The 17,413-nt window shown below is 45.7% G+C and overlaps 1 protein-coding gene across 1 annotated transcript; it reads left to right on the top strand.

The window, feature by feature from the left end:
• The first annotated feature begins 15,325 nt into the window (after nt 1-15,325).
• On the top strand, nt 15,326-16,116 carry LOC111078547. The gene has a single exon (XM_022373277.2). It carries the CDS (start codon nt 15,447-15,449, stop codon nt 16,062-16,064), a length of 618 nt encoding a protein of 205 aa, XP_022228969.2. The 5' UTR covers nt 15,326-15,446; the 3' UTR covers nt 16,065-16,116.
• Nucleotides 16,117-17,413: the final 1,297 nt, after the last annotated feature.

The following is a 17,413-nucleotide window of genomic DNA, read 5'->3' as shown; positions in this document are numbered from 1 at the left end:
GATGCTAACTGTATGCCAAAGGGGTAGAGCGACAGAAAGACGGAAATGTATGCAAAAGAAAGGGCAACTGAAAGTCAGTGGGAGATAGAATTAATTAATAAAAATTAATTAAATTAATAAAGTAAATTAAATTAAATTAAATACATGCTGGCAAATAAAGGAAACAAACAAAAGAGTTAAATTTTAATTTAAATTATATAATTATTATTATTTTTTAATTATTATAATTATTAATTTGGGAAATTTTCTGTTTGTTTTACTTTTAGAGATTACATTGGCGACACATTTTAAAGCTGCTAGTAGAAAATAAAAATTTCAGATTATATTTTGAACCGGCTGAAAGCTGATTGGCCACAAGTTCAGATTCTGTCAAAGTAAACGGAACCAGCCCCAGGCGTATAGGAACTTTCAAAAAAAAATAATACATTTATAAATGGATTTTTAAAATTTTATTAAATCAAAGAAAATTTTTACTAGCAACTCTAAGAAGAATCTTTAATGGATAAAAAAAATCGATATTTTAAAGTAAAGTTTAATGTCTTTCCTTTAAAGTAAAATTTTTCGTTTGTTTTTTTTTTATAGTTATAATTCCTTCTTAATTATTTAAAATTGTTTGTTGTATATACTTCTTCAAAAAATGTCATTCCTGACGAAGTAGTCCCAGCTAAATCCAAAACAGCTGAGACTTGTCCCGAGAACAACGAAATCTCAAGCAGATTCCTGTGCAGTTCGGATAAGACTCGAATCAACTGGAAAGGGACAAACAGCTGGAGCATTCGAGAGAGCGCGCGGAACCGCTTGGCAATGGAACAGCATGGGGAAAAGGGTGTCAATGGAAATACAGAAGTGGAACCCCATAGATACCCTCTCTCTCTCTCCCTCGCGCTCTTTCTATCTCTCTCGCTGAAGGAGCAGCGGCGGCGGCATGGCAGGGCAGCTTTTCAATCCAGTTCGAGTCAGCCAGCGGAGTGGACGTCTCTCTCTCTCAACGCTGCCACCGTTTCATTTGCAGTATCTCTCGCGGCTCTCTCGCGTGCGTCGTCAAGCTAACGGTAAAGTTAGGCTCTAAATTTTAGATGAATTTTTGTTTGAAAGCAAAAGTGCAAAGTGAATCAAATGTGTGAAACCGCCCCCCCCCAAAAAAAACAAGAATCCGTCTATACAGCTAGGAAAATTCCATTTTTTCGATTATTTTTGTCTTGTCTCTCTGACTTGTGTTTTGTTTTCATTTGGAAAAGCATTTAAAATGCAGTAAATTATTTAAGGAAATTTATTTTGATTCACTTTCGTGAGTGCTGTTGTTGTTGTTGTTGTTGCTGTTGCTGTTGGTTGTCCCACAAAGAAAAAAAAAAGCTGAAATTGTTTGCCCTCCAGCAAGAAAGAGAACAAACGAAGAGAACGAACAGCCGAAAGCCGAAGGCCCAAATAAACTCGCTACCGAATACTCTCCACTACCGAGCGAACTTTAGCCGAAAATACCGACTCGTATTCATCGTCATCGGCATAGTCGTGTGGTATCAGTCGCGCTATAGCATCGCATCTGAACGCATCATCTCTGGGCGCCAATCATCCTCAGATAATAATCCACAGGCAACAGTCTCATCAGCAGCAGCAGCCGCCACAGCCACAGCAGCATCATCATCGGAGGCATCATCGTAGATACAATTCGCGAGTGCAAATTGCAGCTGCAACATGTCAATTAACTAAGTCCAAGCGAAACAAGTCCAGCGAAAAAAACTCAAACCCGATTACGTTAGAAAATCCAGCGACAAAACGACTTAACAAAGCTCAAAGCTCTTCTTATTCCTTCACCTGGTTACAGGTGAGTCTTAGCCCAGTAAGCGGTGCGTTCAGCGAGAGGGTTGGTTAGTGGGTGTTGGTATGGCACTTTATGACCTATTTGCAAGTGAAGCAAGGGGCTTACAATGCAATTATTTGCCAGCCACAATGCATTTTGTGTGCAATTCAAATTCCTGCATCTGATCAAAGCAGAAAAAGTAATTAAGAATTTTGTGTATTTCTGGGGTTTGTTTGGGCCAAAATATTGTTTGGTCCTTAATGTTATTTAAAGTGGAATTGCATTTATTTTGCAGCAGTTGCAAATACTTGAAAGTTTTGTTATGGGAAATTCATTTAAAATCAATCCAATTAAGAGATCTAATAACGAACAGAATCATTAATCAGCTGAAGCATCAGTTCAGCTCTTGCAGCTGTATACCATTTATTTTGAAGTTGTTTTGCTCAACCTGCTGCTGCATCCCATCCCCCAATAAAACTTTAATGAAACTCTGTCAGTTGCTGTCAGCATCCGCCTGCTTGCTGTGGAACAATTTCCACCCCCACCCCTCGAACCCTCCAAGGAGTTCAACAACTTTTGCAACGGAAACTTTCCCACCGACTCGAGTTCAATTGCAATTTGCCAGCCATTCAAAGTAATTTCCCCCTTTGCTATGCTGGCCACTGCAAGCGGGGGAATCATTATGACAGAATATTAAGCATACGCACCATCGCACAGCTGCAAATACATAGCAGGGGCTGCAGCAGGAACTACTCCACTTGGCCAGCGATGGGGTATCCATTGGTGTTTCCCTGCTCCATTGTACACTCGTTAATTGCGTCTAAAGCTGCCTGAATTATTTCTAATGAGACAGTTAAAACGCAATCGTTAAAAGCAGGACTGGTCCTGTGCTTTGCGCTTCTCACTCCTGCCCTGAAGGACCCTTGAGGAATTCGCTTGGATTGCTTTGAATGCTGCTGCTGCGCTCCTTTCTCAATCTCAATTGGAATGCATTGAGCCCAAGGACAGAAGCAGCAACAGCAGCATCAACTGAGTATCGCAGGAGGCAGCTTGGGGGCCGTGGATGGGCCTCTCTGTCTGTTGCGGTACGTTACACAGTTTATGGCCGGATTATAGCCGTAAACCATTCGGAAGTTTCTTGTTTGGTAACCGAGACAGCAGACAGCAGGCAGCAGGCAGCTAATGCTGTCCTCTCTTCATTTTTATGCATTTACCCGAAGGGCGACAAAAACTAACCAAAAAAGGGGCAGAGAAGGATGCCCCCTAAAGGCAGAACCAAAAAACATGAAGCACTTTCCCCATGCAGAGGAAGGAATATAACGAAAAAAAAGAGGAAATTTAATTGGCACATATTTCCAGGGATTTTCTTGGCACTTTAAAAATTCTTTGGCTCGCACTTAGTCATGCACTCAGATTTCTTTCAGTGCATGTCGATGTCCTTTGTTAGCGTACTGTTAAGACAAAAGCGATTTGTTTTCCTTACATTTTTATGTCCCTCCTGCTCTCCCATTTCCCATTTCTCCATTGGCTGTCTTATTGTGTTTGCCCAAACATTTTTTATTCGATTTCGACTTTCGCTTTCCTTTGGTCGGGGAGTGGGGAGGGTTCAGCCATTTGTTGATTTGATTTTCATGTTAATTTTGATCGCTCAGTTGGATCGATACTTGTACTTAGCCTCGCTGTGGCGCTGATAACACTTAAGTGCGCCCAAGTGTCGCCTACAATATTCACGAAAATTTATGCTAATTATGCAAACGCCTCTGCAGCCAGCCCTGCGTATGCGTAATATTTTCGGAACATTTGCTTTTGTTTTTTGTTTTTTTTCTTTTGTTTTCAAGAGTCGAGAGACAACAAATGCTGAGATTTCCTCCCTGGAAGTATGGCATGGGCGTATGGGTATTCCAAAAATAGACAACTGAGCTCATAGATTGAATAACTTTTTTTGTTGGGGGGTACACGCACAAGTGTGTGTGGGGTGGGCTTATGGGCGGGTTTTTGTTTGGGTTAAAGTCTCGATTTTCATGCGTTTGATTTTCGGGCGACAGGCTTTGTCTTGTTGTCTTGCTGGGCATCATCATCATTACTCAGGGCCTGCAGCCAGACACTAACCCACTGACCCCTTTTCCCATTATTATGTTGCGTAGCCTTGCGAGAGAGCATTTTCTATGGCAGCAAGATCATACATTTCTGCATAGAAATATTGTTGTTGATGAATAAAATATATAATTATGCCAGGATCGAAACACCGCATCAAATATCATAGAAACAATTTGTTTTTTGTGCGTAAAACTTTAATTTGTAGACCATAAATCGAATGGCCATATCGCCGATCGTTCTGTCAGGTTATCAAATGCTACACCCCATGCCCGATGCTACCCTTCCTGTTCTTCTATGCTGCTATAAAATTGTTTTTGTATCGACAAAATGCTTAGATTTCCGCTGATTTATGCCTGTGCCCCAGCCACAGCCCCTGCTGCCCAGAATGCTTACTTTGAGCCCTTTTTTTGTACCCAGAATTAGTTTATTCTGCCATGTTGGCCACGCCCCATCACTCACGCCTCCACCTCCACCTCCACCCTGCTGCTCGTCCCGAGTCAGCTCGCACACTTTTCGCCTCGAATGGTTTGTTTTGTGTGTTGCTTTCAATTTGTTTGTTTTATTTCACTTTTTGGAAAAGGTCAAAGTTGGCCACATTTCGCTTTGGCTTTCGCCGGGGGGCTTTTGCCTTTCTCCCATGTGGTATGTGTGTGTGTGTGTGTGTTGGTGGTTGGGGGCGTGGCTCTTGAAATTTTGTTTATGTGCTTTTTCGACATTCATTAAAAGTGCCGTCCAGGCGTCCAAAAACTTTGTAGAGATTATCGACTCCGGACGAGCAGTCATAATATTTATGGGCACAAGCCCAAGCCCAAGCTCTCTGCCACTGCCTACGCTCGCTCCCTTCCTACGCTTCCTGTCTGCCGCTGTCAAACGCACTACAAAAGGTCAAGGCTTGACCTTTGCCTACCCCAAAAGTGGCCGCATTGTCGCGCAGCCCTCCCCCCATGTAACAAATGACAATAACACATGATCTGAGATATACAACAATTCAAAATCAAAGACAGCTCCACAAAAGAAAACACTGAAGGAAAATCATTTCTTATCAGCGTGGGGCCAGAGCGAGTGTGGCAGTCGCCGTGGCCGTTGGTGGGGGGAGGCGGGGCTGACATTTTACAAATGCCAGCAATAAAATTAGCTTAAATAACGTTTATTCAGCGCATCGAATTTCACTCAAGGCGTGGGCTCTTAAAGTAGGTGGAAGGCCAGGGTATCGGAGGGTATGGCGGGGGGGAAATACAACCTTGTGATGGTAAATGTCTTTGACAGGCAGCAGGGTGGCAGTAAGTGGTTGCCTGGGGGGTAGCGTGGAAAATGCTCAGTGGGTAAGGTAAAATGAGGGAATGCTCATTGAGGGTAATCAGCGGTGGTTTTTTTCTAAGGTAAAAGTTGGATGCCCTTGCTCTGGTGTATTTTATTTGAAAATTGTAACATAGAGATGTAGGTTCCCCAGGCTCCAAAGTGCCAATCCAAATTCAATGCATTGTAGCGCTGTCACTGGCAACGTCTCTGCCACTGCCAGGCTGTTCCTCCAAACAGATGCATCATTCTAGAATGAAACACACATAAAGTGTGCCCCCTCCCCTATCGATATGACAGTCAGTCAGCCCCCACCCGCAGAGGGATCATCAATGCCAAATGCCCGCCCACAATGTGTGAGTTATTATGACCCCAAGGCAATACCTCTACACATTGTGCCTCTTCCACTACCCCTGCCACTACCCCTGTCCCTGTCCCTGTCCCTGCCCCTCCCCTGCCCCCACCCAACCAACCACATTCATAAGGGGAATATGCAAATTTTTCTTGTGTCAACATATTGACAGAATGTCGCATGCTGCTGCTGCTGCTGCCACACGGCACCAATATGATTCTAATTTATGTGAACCTGCAAATCAACACAAAATGTGCAGCGTCAGCAACAAAATGATAGATGGTGGATGGTGCACGGCAGGGCAGGGCAGGACAGGGAAGGGCAGGGGCCAACTAATTAGAAAGTTTTCCAATAAGTTGTGTGCTTTGTCGGGGAAACTTTGTTGGCAGAGAGCAGGGGTTTGGCTTTTTAATGGAACTACAAAGTTGGGCTATCATTTCAGCATAAAAGTAGGCAACGTTTTTTATATCCTCTCATGAGCAGAGCCGTGAAATCTCCCAGCAGTGCAAATTATATGCAAACATTGCAGTTATCTCTTTCGCTCTTTCGCTCTTTGCTCTCTGCTGCTTCCGCCTTAATACACAATTACGAATTCAATTAACAATCAATTTGCATAACAAACGAAGCCACAAACGCACACACACACACACCGCAAACAGACATGCAAGACACAAGAGCCGCACACACACACAGCCGTAAGTAAACAATTAAATTTACAATATGTACAGGCGATATATCCATGGATATGTTTACTTTTGACCAAACATATGCTGTGGCATTAATCCTTTATCCAGAAGGTGGCTCCACTTCCGTTTTGGACTCGTTCGACATGCGAGCAACATCCGCTTCCGGCGCTCAAAAAGCGAAACACAAATCAGACTTCCTTCCTACCGCTGCACGACCCAAAAACGTTTTTCAGCCAGGTAATGGCACACAACATTTACTCAGAATTTGCGACTAATGACGAGCTAAACATATGCCACAAACACACATGCCACACACACACACACACAAGTGGCACACGTTCATGTAATTATAAAATTAAACATGGCGTTCGCTCGCATTTAAAATTTCGCATTTCCGGCTCGCTCGTTTCATTTTGTTTCGTTTTCGTTTCGCTGCCATTGCCTGGCACTTTGGGGACAGTTTCATTTATTTATTAGCAACACAATCTAAGGGGCTGACCAGCGTGAACACCGCCCCAGGGGAGGTGCAGGTGGAGGTGATGCCCACTTTGTCCTAGTTTCCTACACATGAACACGTGCAGAACAGGAAGAATGCTATAGTCGAGTGGCTCGACCATGAGATACCCGGCAGCTATGGCAATTCGAGCTTATAGCGGGCATAGAATCCAAGCTTTAAGTTGCAAGTTTTAATTGGAAGAGAGGCAAAGAACTGACAGGGCTAAGCCCCGGGAACTTTATACATTTTTTTAGCTACAATAATTATCTAAGATATTACAAAAACAACACTAAATATTAATAATATTAATATTATTATTATTATTAATATTTATTCTCTTAATAGCTTTGTTTCCAATTCAACTGAACGGCAGCTTATCTTTATCCTACTTCCTATTTTGCTACTGACACTTTCTTTTAGCTGTTGGCCTACCCACCCACCAAAGCAACATACCCTCGCTAAGCTCCATTAGTACGCGGTACAAAAGCAGCAGCGAGCACCTGGCAATTGAAAAAAAAACCTCGGTCAGGCGGGGGTTCGCTTTCAACAGTCGCCGCTGCAGGTGGTTACTTTTCCGGGGTGGGGTGCTGCCGGCCGGGGGGCGAATTCGCTCAGTTTACAGGTGAGCCGCACTCTGACGACATTATTACGATGTGCGGCGGTGGTATCTGTCCTTTTTCTGTACCGTTTGTTTTTTTTGTGTCGTTTGGCCTGTCCTGTCATTGGCTTAACAGCTAATGGACTCAAATGGTTCTTGCGGCTTCCGCTTTGCATAGTCTTTGCCATCCGTTTTTTCAGCCACCCACTCTTTGCTTTGCTGGTCTCCTTCCATCAGCCACTCTTTGCTTTGCTGGGCTCCTTCCATCAGCCACCCACTCTTTGCTTTTCCTGCTTCCCTCCATCGGCCACTCTCCGCTTTGCTGGGCTCCTTCCGCCTGCTGTGCTTTGTCCTGTATTTCCTGCAGTTCAGCTTAATCAACGTTTGTCATTTGTTTTCGGCTTAACATGGCCTCTGGCGGCCTGACAATTATAATTAAAATGGTGGACAGTACACTGACATGTGGCATGTGCTGCATAGCTGCATGCACATTGAAAACAGGCAAAGTTCCCACACATAAAGCAAATCCTGATGCCAAAGGGGGGGCAGATCTTCAGGTAGGGCACGTAGTCGGATTCGTATTCGTATTCGGATATATGTAGACCGCAAACCGCATTTAAGCATGCACCAATCCGCCTCCCACCCCCCCTAGCTCAAAGCTAGCTCAAAGCCTATTCAGGTCACACACACAAAGAGACAGAGAAAGAGACAGAGACAGACACACAGAGAGAGAGAGAGAGAGCGAGCAAGCGGCTGTCTCAATAAGCAAAATGTCAAATTGTGGTAGCCCCGCATTATGACCAGGGACCAGAGACGACCAGAGACGACCCCCAGTGCAGCTGGGTGCTGCATATGCAAATGATTCAACGACTGGATGCAAGTACAATGCAATTTTATTGTAATTTCTAGCATAATTACTTATCCAGCTGAGATAATGGAAACTAGAGCACACAGCACACTAGGGGAGGTGGGGGGTAGACGCCTCAAGTCAACGTACATTCATTTGCAATTTGCATAATCCTCAAACTAACAGAGAGCGAGGAGGAGTGAGAAGCGGACTGAAAGGAGACCTGCATTAGCCACGTCCTGCAGTGGATTAGCACTGATTCTCCCTCACTCACTCACTCTCTATCTCTCTCTGTCTCTGCTGACCTGCGGCAAGTTGTGAACTGTCCACACATTTAGCTATGCATCAGTTGAACGGGTTAATCGATTGTGAATGAGACGTTTACTCAATAGAAAATTGTGTTAGTTCGGTGGTCGGGAGAATTGCCCAGCGATGATTCACCCAGCAGAGGGTGCCATTGCCATCGTGGCCCACAGTTGACTTTGGCTGCTTTGGCTTGGGCTCTTGGTATTAAGAGATAAATGGTTTGTCCCCCATTGAATCTGAAGCACAGCTGAGATGTTATTGAGAAATGATAGCCAAAAGAGGCAAGCAACAAAAAAAGGCAGCAACCCAAAAGGGACCGAAACCTGAGCCCGCAATGTGGTGAAGCAAAGCAGCGACGCGACCAAAATGACTGACAGCCATAGAGATAGGCACTGAGAGTACGTAATGGAACGAGAGAAATGGAGGGTAATTTAATTATGCAAAAGACTGGACGCGGGGGCGACTGCCCATTGCCCGAGGCACATAAACGTAAACGGTCCTTGGCGGATCGTTTGCCAATAGACAGGACAGCAGGACAGCAGGGTAAAGGACAGGACAGGACAGAGCAGTAGGAGAGAAGCGCAGGAGGTCCCAATCATTAATCATTTATGCACACACACACACACGCATACTCTATGCAAGCACACACGTGTGTGTGTGTGTGTGTGTGTGCCTGTGTTTTCCTTTATTAATTGGATACGTTTCAGGCACGCAAATCGCTTGTTTGTCTCATATGTTTTCATGTAGGTAAGCGACAGACAGCGGGGAAAAAGAAACGAAGAGAGAGAGAGAGAGAGCCGTACGTGCGACCATTGTGAAGTGATTCACGCACATTGCGCCGCTGCTGGCGCTTATCGCCCACTACAAGCAGCAAATTGAATGTATTATACATGAATCGATTTTAATCATTCGCCAATCAATGTAATTGACAAACCCTCGGCATACGGCAAACGGCAAACAAAAGTGAAACTGAAACTGAAAGTAATTAACTCCGTGCTGAAGGGACACTGTAAACAGTTTAAAGTACTCAGACCTCGCTTTGTTTATAGTCATAACACTAAGCCAATCAGTAAGCATTCTCTTGCGGCTTATATTATGATGTATGGAAGTCCCTTTTCCATTCAATGGCACAGCACAAATTGATTACCGATTATTTATTAGTGGTGTGCAGTGGAGTGGTCTTTGTGTGGGTCACCAACAGCTGTCAACATTCTGTTATATAACAGCACGGTGAGATAAGGACTGAATGTTAAGTAAACAAAGTGGGAGTACTGTAATGGGTATCTGGAAATATCCAGAATGCTTGTTTTTGTTGCTCTCTCAGTGTCAGATTCCAATACAATAGGCTTGAGAACATTAATCGGCACATTAATCACCATGGCAGCGAAGCATAATGGAAAGTTGTCTTTCTTTCTGTAAGCCCTACCAAGTGAGAAGTTCTTTGAATTGCTTACCATCGAAAGTTTATTTAATGCATGCGGAACAGATATTCCGCATTGAAGCATTTACTCCAGGACAGCAGCTTATTTTTGTTAGTTTAGGTCTTCATTTATTTGTAATATTTAGGATTAGCGCGATTCAACTGCGTCTGGCTTGAGTGAGAATTTAGCGTCGAATGTTTGCTTTGCGTCGATCGCTCAGGCAGGGCTCTCTCTCTCTCTCTCTATCTGTCTTGCTAGCAGCGACGACCTGCTTCGGTCGCTGCTGTGCGCTCTGTTTCTGTTACTTGCTCTGTTAACTCCACAGAATCTGTTACGCTCTGTGGCTGTCCGCGAATTCCTAATTGGGAACTAATTGGGAAGGCAATGGGAATACCTTAAAATAACCAAGCAATAAAATTTTTTGCGTCACCCGCTTTGTCATTAGCTTTTAAGTTAGTTGCAACATTTCGCATACTTATTTGGCTCCCAACTTTTAATTCTTTTTAATCGCAGTCTGTTGTGCTGGCACTTGTGACAGCCATGCACATCCCCCCCCCACACATGCCACGCTGATTAGAAAACCCATTCCATGCAATCATCTTCCAGCTCACAATTATCCTTTCCTCCATAGCTAACCATAATTCCTCATCAAGTGACACAATCCGTGGACGAGAGCAATTTGCTTGTCTGATTGCCGCGAAAACAAAAGGCTGCCACTGGCACTGCCACAGCCAGAGCCAGAGCCATAGACATCGCCGACATCGCGGCCTGACAACTGTCAACATCTTGTGACTGACGTTTGTCAGTGGCATATATTTCAGAGTTGTGGTTTTTGGACCATGATGAGGATTAATCGGAGGCATTGTCATGCCCGTGCTCTCCGCTGTTTGCAGTGCCATGCCACGTCAGTTGCTTTGTTTTAGCAATTTTCCTAGGGAATCTTCCGGACCGACCTATTCAGGCGCTAATTAACTGCCAGAGAGAGCGAAACAGAGAGAGAGAGAGGAACAGGAAATGTGGCAACTGGCAGCCGGAATCGGTTAATTAATCTCTTTACCGGTTGCCGCTGCTAGGCGTAAGCGAAACCCAAACTGTTTTAGCATTTTGGTGGCACTTCCGCTCTTCTGCTGCTGCGGTGGGTGGTGGGCTGCAAATGTGTGTCAGGGTTGGGTTGGGTTTTGCTGCAGTAAGGGGTGGGGGTAGGGGAGGGTATGGGGCAGGGGCTCCCCATGTCCTTGCGGACAATATTTGAATGCAAATCAGAGTGTGGTGCAAAAACATGTGCGCCAAATGCCAGACGAAAGCAAAGCAAACAGAGCCACAAATATCGTGGAAATCCTGCCTGCCCAGGCAACACTATAATAAACTTATTTGTTCTCTTTTTTTTATTGACGCCACACGTCACATGCCCCACGCGACACGCCACAGTCCCCAGTCCACACAGTCCACTGGCCGCAAGCAACTTTTCAATTTTTGACAGAGATAAACAGAGCAAAAATCCACAAAAAAAAAAATGCGAACAGCCGAAGGAATAAGCGGGGGCCAGGACTGACAGAGCTGGCAGTGGGAAGGTCGTTGAAGGTTGGTGGCTGGGCGTGGGTTGGCTGGGCGTGGGGTAGTGGGGGGATACGTGTTTGTGCCATATAAAATAATAAAAACGTGTGAGGAGCAACTCAAAGAGATTTCAGCTGAATTCAATTTTCTGTGGCAACCAACAACAACAAAAAACACCGAATTACAGATGGAGCAAAAGAAATGGCGACAACAAGGACATGACCGGCAGGCAGGCAGGCGGAGTAGGGCAGGGGCAGGCGAGTGTCCCACCAATTCACGATTGAGAGCCAGGGGAAGTTGTTTCTGTGGCTGTCTCGATGACATTTTAATAAAAATAAATTTGATCAACACTTTTGTTTGCTCAGTCTCGATTGCTTCCCCACACATGAATAATATTGAATCGGCAACCAAATCCAAGTAGCGGGCACAAATGCCATTCGCAGAATTTCTATAAAAGTGTGGCTTAAAGATTATCACAGCTACGCCCGCTCAAAGTTCCACCTTTGGCGCGCAACAAAATCCCAAAATAGAATTACAATGACCTTCAGCATTCAACCTCTACTTTAGCACACTTCACACACATTTCTTGCATTTCTCTACATTTCTTTAGATAGCAATCGCAATTTATGGTGGCTGCCACGTGTATTATACGCTGCTGATTCGTTGTGCTCTGCCCCTGGCTGGGCTGGCCTGGGCTGGCTGGCAATTACGAATGTCACCTTACACATAAACACATTGTTGTGCAATCAAACAGACCGTAAATAACAAAAAAAAACCATCCGAAAATTTACGAGTCAACACAGCAGCGACCCGTCGGCACTGGCTGCACTTCCGTTGCATGTCCGTCTTCGTTCGTTTTTATTACATCCGGTTGGCGGGCTGGCTGTCGAGGCGGGGGGTTGGCGTACAGCTGTTGCGGCCGTGCATGGAGATGGCCTTAAAAAGTCCACGGTTCCGCAGTCGCACATCCGCACATCCGCATCCCCATCCGCGACGACGACGACAGCGTTGACTCTTTTGTCATTACCACATTGGCCATTACCGGGGCGCGGCCAGAACATTAAAAACGCATTTCAAGCTCCCGCGTAGGAGCCACTCAGAGTCACCCAACCAGCCAGCAGCACTCAGTGGGGGGTGGTAGAATTTTCCTGACCTGCACAACAAAAAGTCCAAGTCGAAGCTCTCGCCAAAGAAGAGCTTTTGCCTTCGGCTACGGCTTTTACTTTACTTGTCAAGCCCTCCCTCCGGCTTTGCTTTTACTTTGAGCCCCCTCCCCACTGCTTTTACTTACACCCCCCTCCATGCTTTGACTTTCAGCGTCTCTCTTTTGGTGTGGGCTCTCCTCTCTTGATTTGATGTTCTGCTGACCTGCAATCAATTTTATTGATTGGAATTCCCCATTTGATTGCAAATGCATTCCATTTGTCGAGAGTTTCGCACGAGAGTTTTACTCTCACTTTAATTGAGTTTTTTTACGCAATTCAGACACACACACACACACACACACAGGCAGCACACCCTCACACACACACACACACACACACACACTCACCATCTCTAAGGGAAAACGTACTTTTCTATGCGGATAGCCAGCGTCCATTTTCCACGCAGACTTGTGCGAAACTGAAACATGGAAAACACACAGCGGGCCCCAGGCGAGATTTGTTTATTTGCTGGCCACATTATCGAGTTTTCCTTTCGTTTTCCTGCTTTGTTTTTGCCGCCATTCAAACGCTTTTCTTGGCCATTACCATTGTCAGTGCCATTTGGTGGCGGAAATGGCGGGGGAAAATGCTAGAAATGAGTCCAACGAAATGGGCTAATGTGATAGCAGGCAGGGAGATAGCCATAAGGCAACCCGGAATCGAGGAAGCACTTATGGGAACTTATAGGAATGGTTACCCAAGGAAAAACCCCACTGAAAGCCAGCCCAAAAGTTGTTTGCAACACTCCAAATTATGCTCAACAAATTTGCGTTAATTATTTCACACTCTTAGGAGCAAGTGCCTCGCATTTTCGTGCTCAACTTTCCTCTAATTAACTTTTCCTAATGCATTTCCATTGACACTCCAATCGCAAATGTCTTAATTAATGTTATTAACCACCAAAACACTTTTGCTCTTTAGCCAATGACCTTCTAATTAATGTTTTCGTAAGCGATAATCATAATAATATATGGGAGAGCCCCGCCCCGCACACGCCCCCTTCCAAGCGAACCCCAAAACACGCATCAAATTGAGCGACAAGAAAGTCTAAGCGAAACTTTAGCCGTGCCGCCAAATTATGAGTTTACACGCAATCAGAAACGGAGGGTGCCGGGACTCACACGTACTGCTGCTGCTCCTGGGGGGGGCCCTTGAAAGTTTTTACTCCACTGCTGCCGCTGCTGCATGTAAGCTAGGCCCCCCCCCCCGCACAGCGAGAAGTGGGTGCGGTTTTGTGGCACTATGCTCTGTGCTGGGGCAAGGCATGTCCTAGACAAATCACGCTGACTGGCTCAACATGACAGCTGCCCTGCCCTGCCCTGCCCTGCTCCCATCTCAGCCATGCCACTTCCTGCATGGACTCCACTCCTCCTGGTGGCGGCGGCAGGGCAAAGCGATGATAAATGAACAGGGGACTGAAAGTGACACAGATTTTCGGTCAGCTGCAGTTGATTTCCAGTCATCGAAGCGCAGAGCGGAGCGGGCAACACGCTGCGTATGAGTAATGTCCCCCATTGACAAGGGGAACCCTGCTAACATTTCCCTGTGTACGTGTGTGTGTGTGTGTGTGTGTGTGTGTGTGGGAGCCACATTATTGACAATTTTATTAGCACATTTTTTTGGGTTTGGGAGCCGCATAAAGTAAACTCGTTAATTTCATAGCCATATGCCAGGAATATTTGGGCAGCTTTTCGGGCAGGCAGCTGGGAAATGGGGCTGCAGATGTGTGTGTGTGTGTGTGTGCTGATGATGTGTTGTTGACACATAAAAAACGACATCAGAGCCTGGGGAATAAGAGAGCAGGACTTATTCCCAGCGCAGCTGCAGTCGTTGATCGTTTGTCATCAGCGCCTGATTCAAAACTGATTTGCCTGCCAGCCTGTCAGTCGTCAGCCAGCCTGTCAGTCAGCCAGCCTGTGGCTATTATAATGGCAATGGAATGCAAAATGTTGCCTGGTAATAAGTGTCAATCATAATCGAAGGTGCCAGTTATTTGTATTCATTATTGTAGGCAACAAAAGTAGCTAGATACAGGCCATAGATGCCATGGTAATTATGGCTCCTAAAAGTCTCCACTTTCCTTCAGTTCCAAGGTTCAGTTCGGTTTCCTTACCTTACTATTCCCTCTTCTCCATTGGGGCCAACCAGCAGAAAGCAGAATGCAAAATCCTTTGCAGCAAAGATAAACCATCTTCAATCCAAGGCAAAGCGGCTTTTCTATCTATCAGTTTCGAACAGCATTTCGTGTGCCATTTGTACACTCAAAATCAAAGCCATACGCCTCTCTCCTTCCTTGCCACTATCTTTCGTATACTTCTGCATAATTTTACCATTTACGTTTAGGTTTTTTTGGTAGAGTAGAGAAGAAAATCCATTTATTCAATGCACGCAAGTGCCACTATGCAAATTCAGGGCGTTTTGGGACACGCCTTGCTGGTACTCGTACGCCCAACAAAAAAATAAGGGGAGAGGAAAAATTGATTACACTCAAAGAGCCAAAGAGTCGTAGAGTTGAGGCAATTTGCATATTTGTGTTTTTTTTTTGTACAGGAAATATGTATGGCAAATCGGATAAATCGGGTCAACTGTGGGCGAGACAACAGCAACATTTAGAGGGATTTAAAGGGGGGCACCCTAGCTGGCCTTGTGAACACACCTCACACAACTGTCAAGTGGAGACTATCAGCAACAAAACAACCCTACAACTTCCAGCATAGACAACAATTATTTCCCATAAAAATTTCAATTGCGAAATACAAATCCAAATTTGCTTTAAATTCTCTGCTCGCGATGTACAAGCTATTGCCCTTCAGCGGGGATCTGATGCGGTATATCCTGCAGCCATTGAAGAGCAGCAAGCGCAAGAACGCCTACTCCATATGGAAATTCTGTCCGATGAAGCAAGCTAAACAGGCCTACAGCAAGCTGCACTATTGTCAGTTCTGCAAGCCCGATTTGTTTCCGTTGATCTTCTGGTTTGTGCTGGCTCTCAGCATTTGGGGCGCCGCCTGCACGCTCAAGCAGACGCTGAAGCTGTTTAGTTGCCCGAACAGCAAGCTGGCCATGTGGCGCAACCGGGAGTTCCATGTGTTCAGCGCCAAGCTGCTGCACAGCGCCCGATTGATTGGCTCCTGTGCCACCATCACCGTTTGGTGCATGCTCACCTGTGGCCTCGTTATGCTCAAGCCGGAACTGATGGACCCCTGGTTCGTACTCTACACCTGTGTGATGATCGCCGAGCTCATAGTTTGGGTGTACGAAGTCCTGACCGGTCACATTCAGCTCGAGCTGCACCAGGGACTGACGCTGATCCTGCCCATTGTGAATCTCATGATGGTCGCGTGTGTGAAGACGGTCATTGAGAAGTCTCTGAAGGATCATGTGGAGGACTCGCTGCGTATTTTTTAATTCTCAATAAAAGCCTAATCGATTGGACGGGCGGGCTTTGCTTTGGCTTTAATCTTTTCTGAACCGATTTGCCAGCGTACTTCCATTGATTGTGTTTTAGGAGGGTGGAGTAATGGAGTAAACCAACGATGAGCAGACAGAGTAACATTTCGCGGTGCTATATATGTATATACATATTTCATTACAAGCTTCACTGTGTAAGTTCGCTGGATCGTGCTCGTGAGAGCGAACGCTAGCCGAACCTACTCTCAAAGCCGAGCTTAATCTCAGAGCCGAGTCTACTCTCAGAGCGCTGTCACAGGGCGCTAACAGTGCGCTGTTAACGGGGAGTGACAGTGCGCTGTTAACGGGAAGCGACAGTGCGCTGTTAACGGGAAGCGACAGTGCGCTGTTAACGGGGGCGACAGTGCGCTGTTAACGGGAAGCGACAGTGCGCTGTTAACGTGGAGCGACCAGATAATGTTAACGGAAAGCGGTAACCTTGGCTGTTAAGCGCTTCTGCTGCCCTGAACAAATCGGTACTAGTACAGGTTCCAGCTCCAGTTTTTTTTTTCCCCTTTTTTTGATACTTTCCGTTTGCATTACATATCTTCACCTTCTGCTTTCCCTTTTTCTTGCTCTTGTGTACCCAAACTGAATGTCAAAGAGTCGCCAGTCGCTCGCTTATCCATAAGGGAGTTTTTTTTCGGTAGGGGGAGGGCAGGCCACATTTCAGTTTCCGCAAAAGTTCAAAGTTGAGGCGCGTGTTCCGAGCAACATGGAGCATAAACATGACATGGCATTTCCAGAGAGACTAAATCAACAGATTGCCATTTGTCCCACTCCCACACCCACACCTACACCCTACCTACACCCCACATCCTTTTCCTTCTTTTCCATACCATTTCCAATTTCATTGCCATCTCCTGTGTGCTGGAAATGCCAAATGCCAAGCGAACAACATTTAAGCCAAAAATGTTGCCTCTTCCTGTACGCCTACTGCCTCGTTGTTGGCCATTGAGGATGATAATTGCGAAGGCGGCAGCCACTAAAACACTGGAGAACGCTCCATTGAACAAGTCCTCGTAAATCAAACGCAATGAGTTTTCACCGACACGATGGCCGAAAACTTCTGCCAGGATGCTTGGCACAGGACATCCGTTCGGCTCAGCACGCGCCCCCCTGCCAGCCCGCCTTCAATCACAACAAAGTGCTCTTGAAATTCGATGAGCGGAGCTAATCTCTCGCTCTGCGGGCTCCCCCGGACCACTCAATCAGCGGGTGGGCAGCAGCCGCATTGTTAGCTATTTCGGCAATTATATTTGGGCAAAAACAAATCAATAAATGGGTAATTACAGCGACAGGCTTTC

Source organism: Drosophila obscura, unplaced genomic scaffold (assembly GCF_018151105.1).
Source record: "Drosophila obscura isolate BZ-5 IFL unplaced genomic scaffold, ASM1815110v1 contig_37, whole genome shotgun sequence".
NCBI classification, from domain to species: domain Eukaryota; kingdom Metazoa; phylum Arthropoda; class Insecta; order Diptera; family Drosophilidae; genus Drosophila; species Drosophila obscura.
Note: the sequence above shows the minus strand (reverse complement) of the source record. Positions and strands in the feature narration are given on the sequence as shown.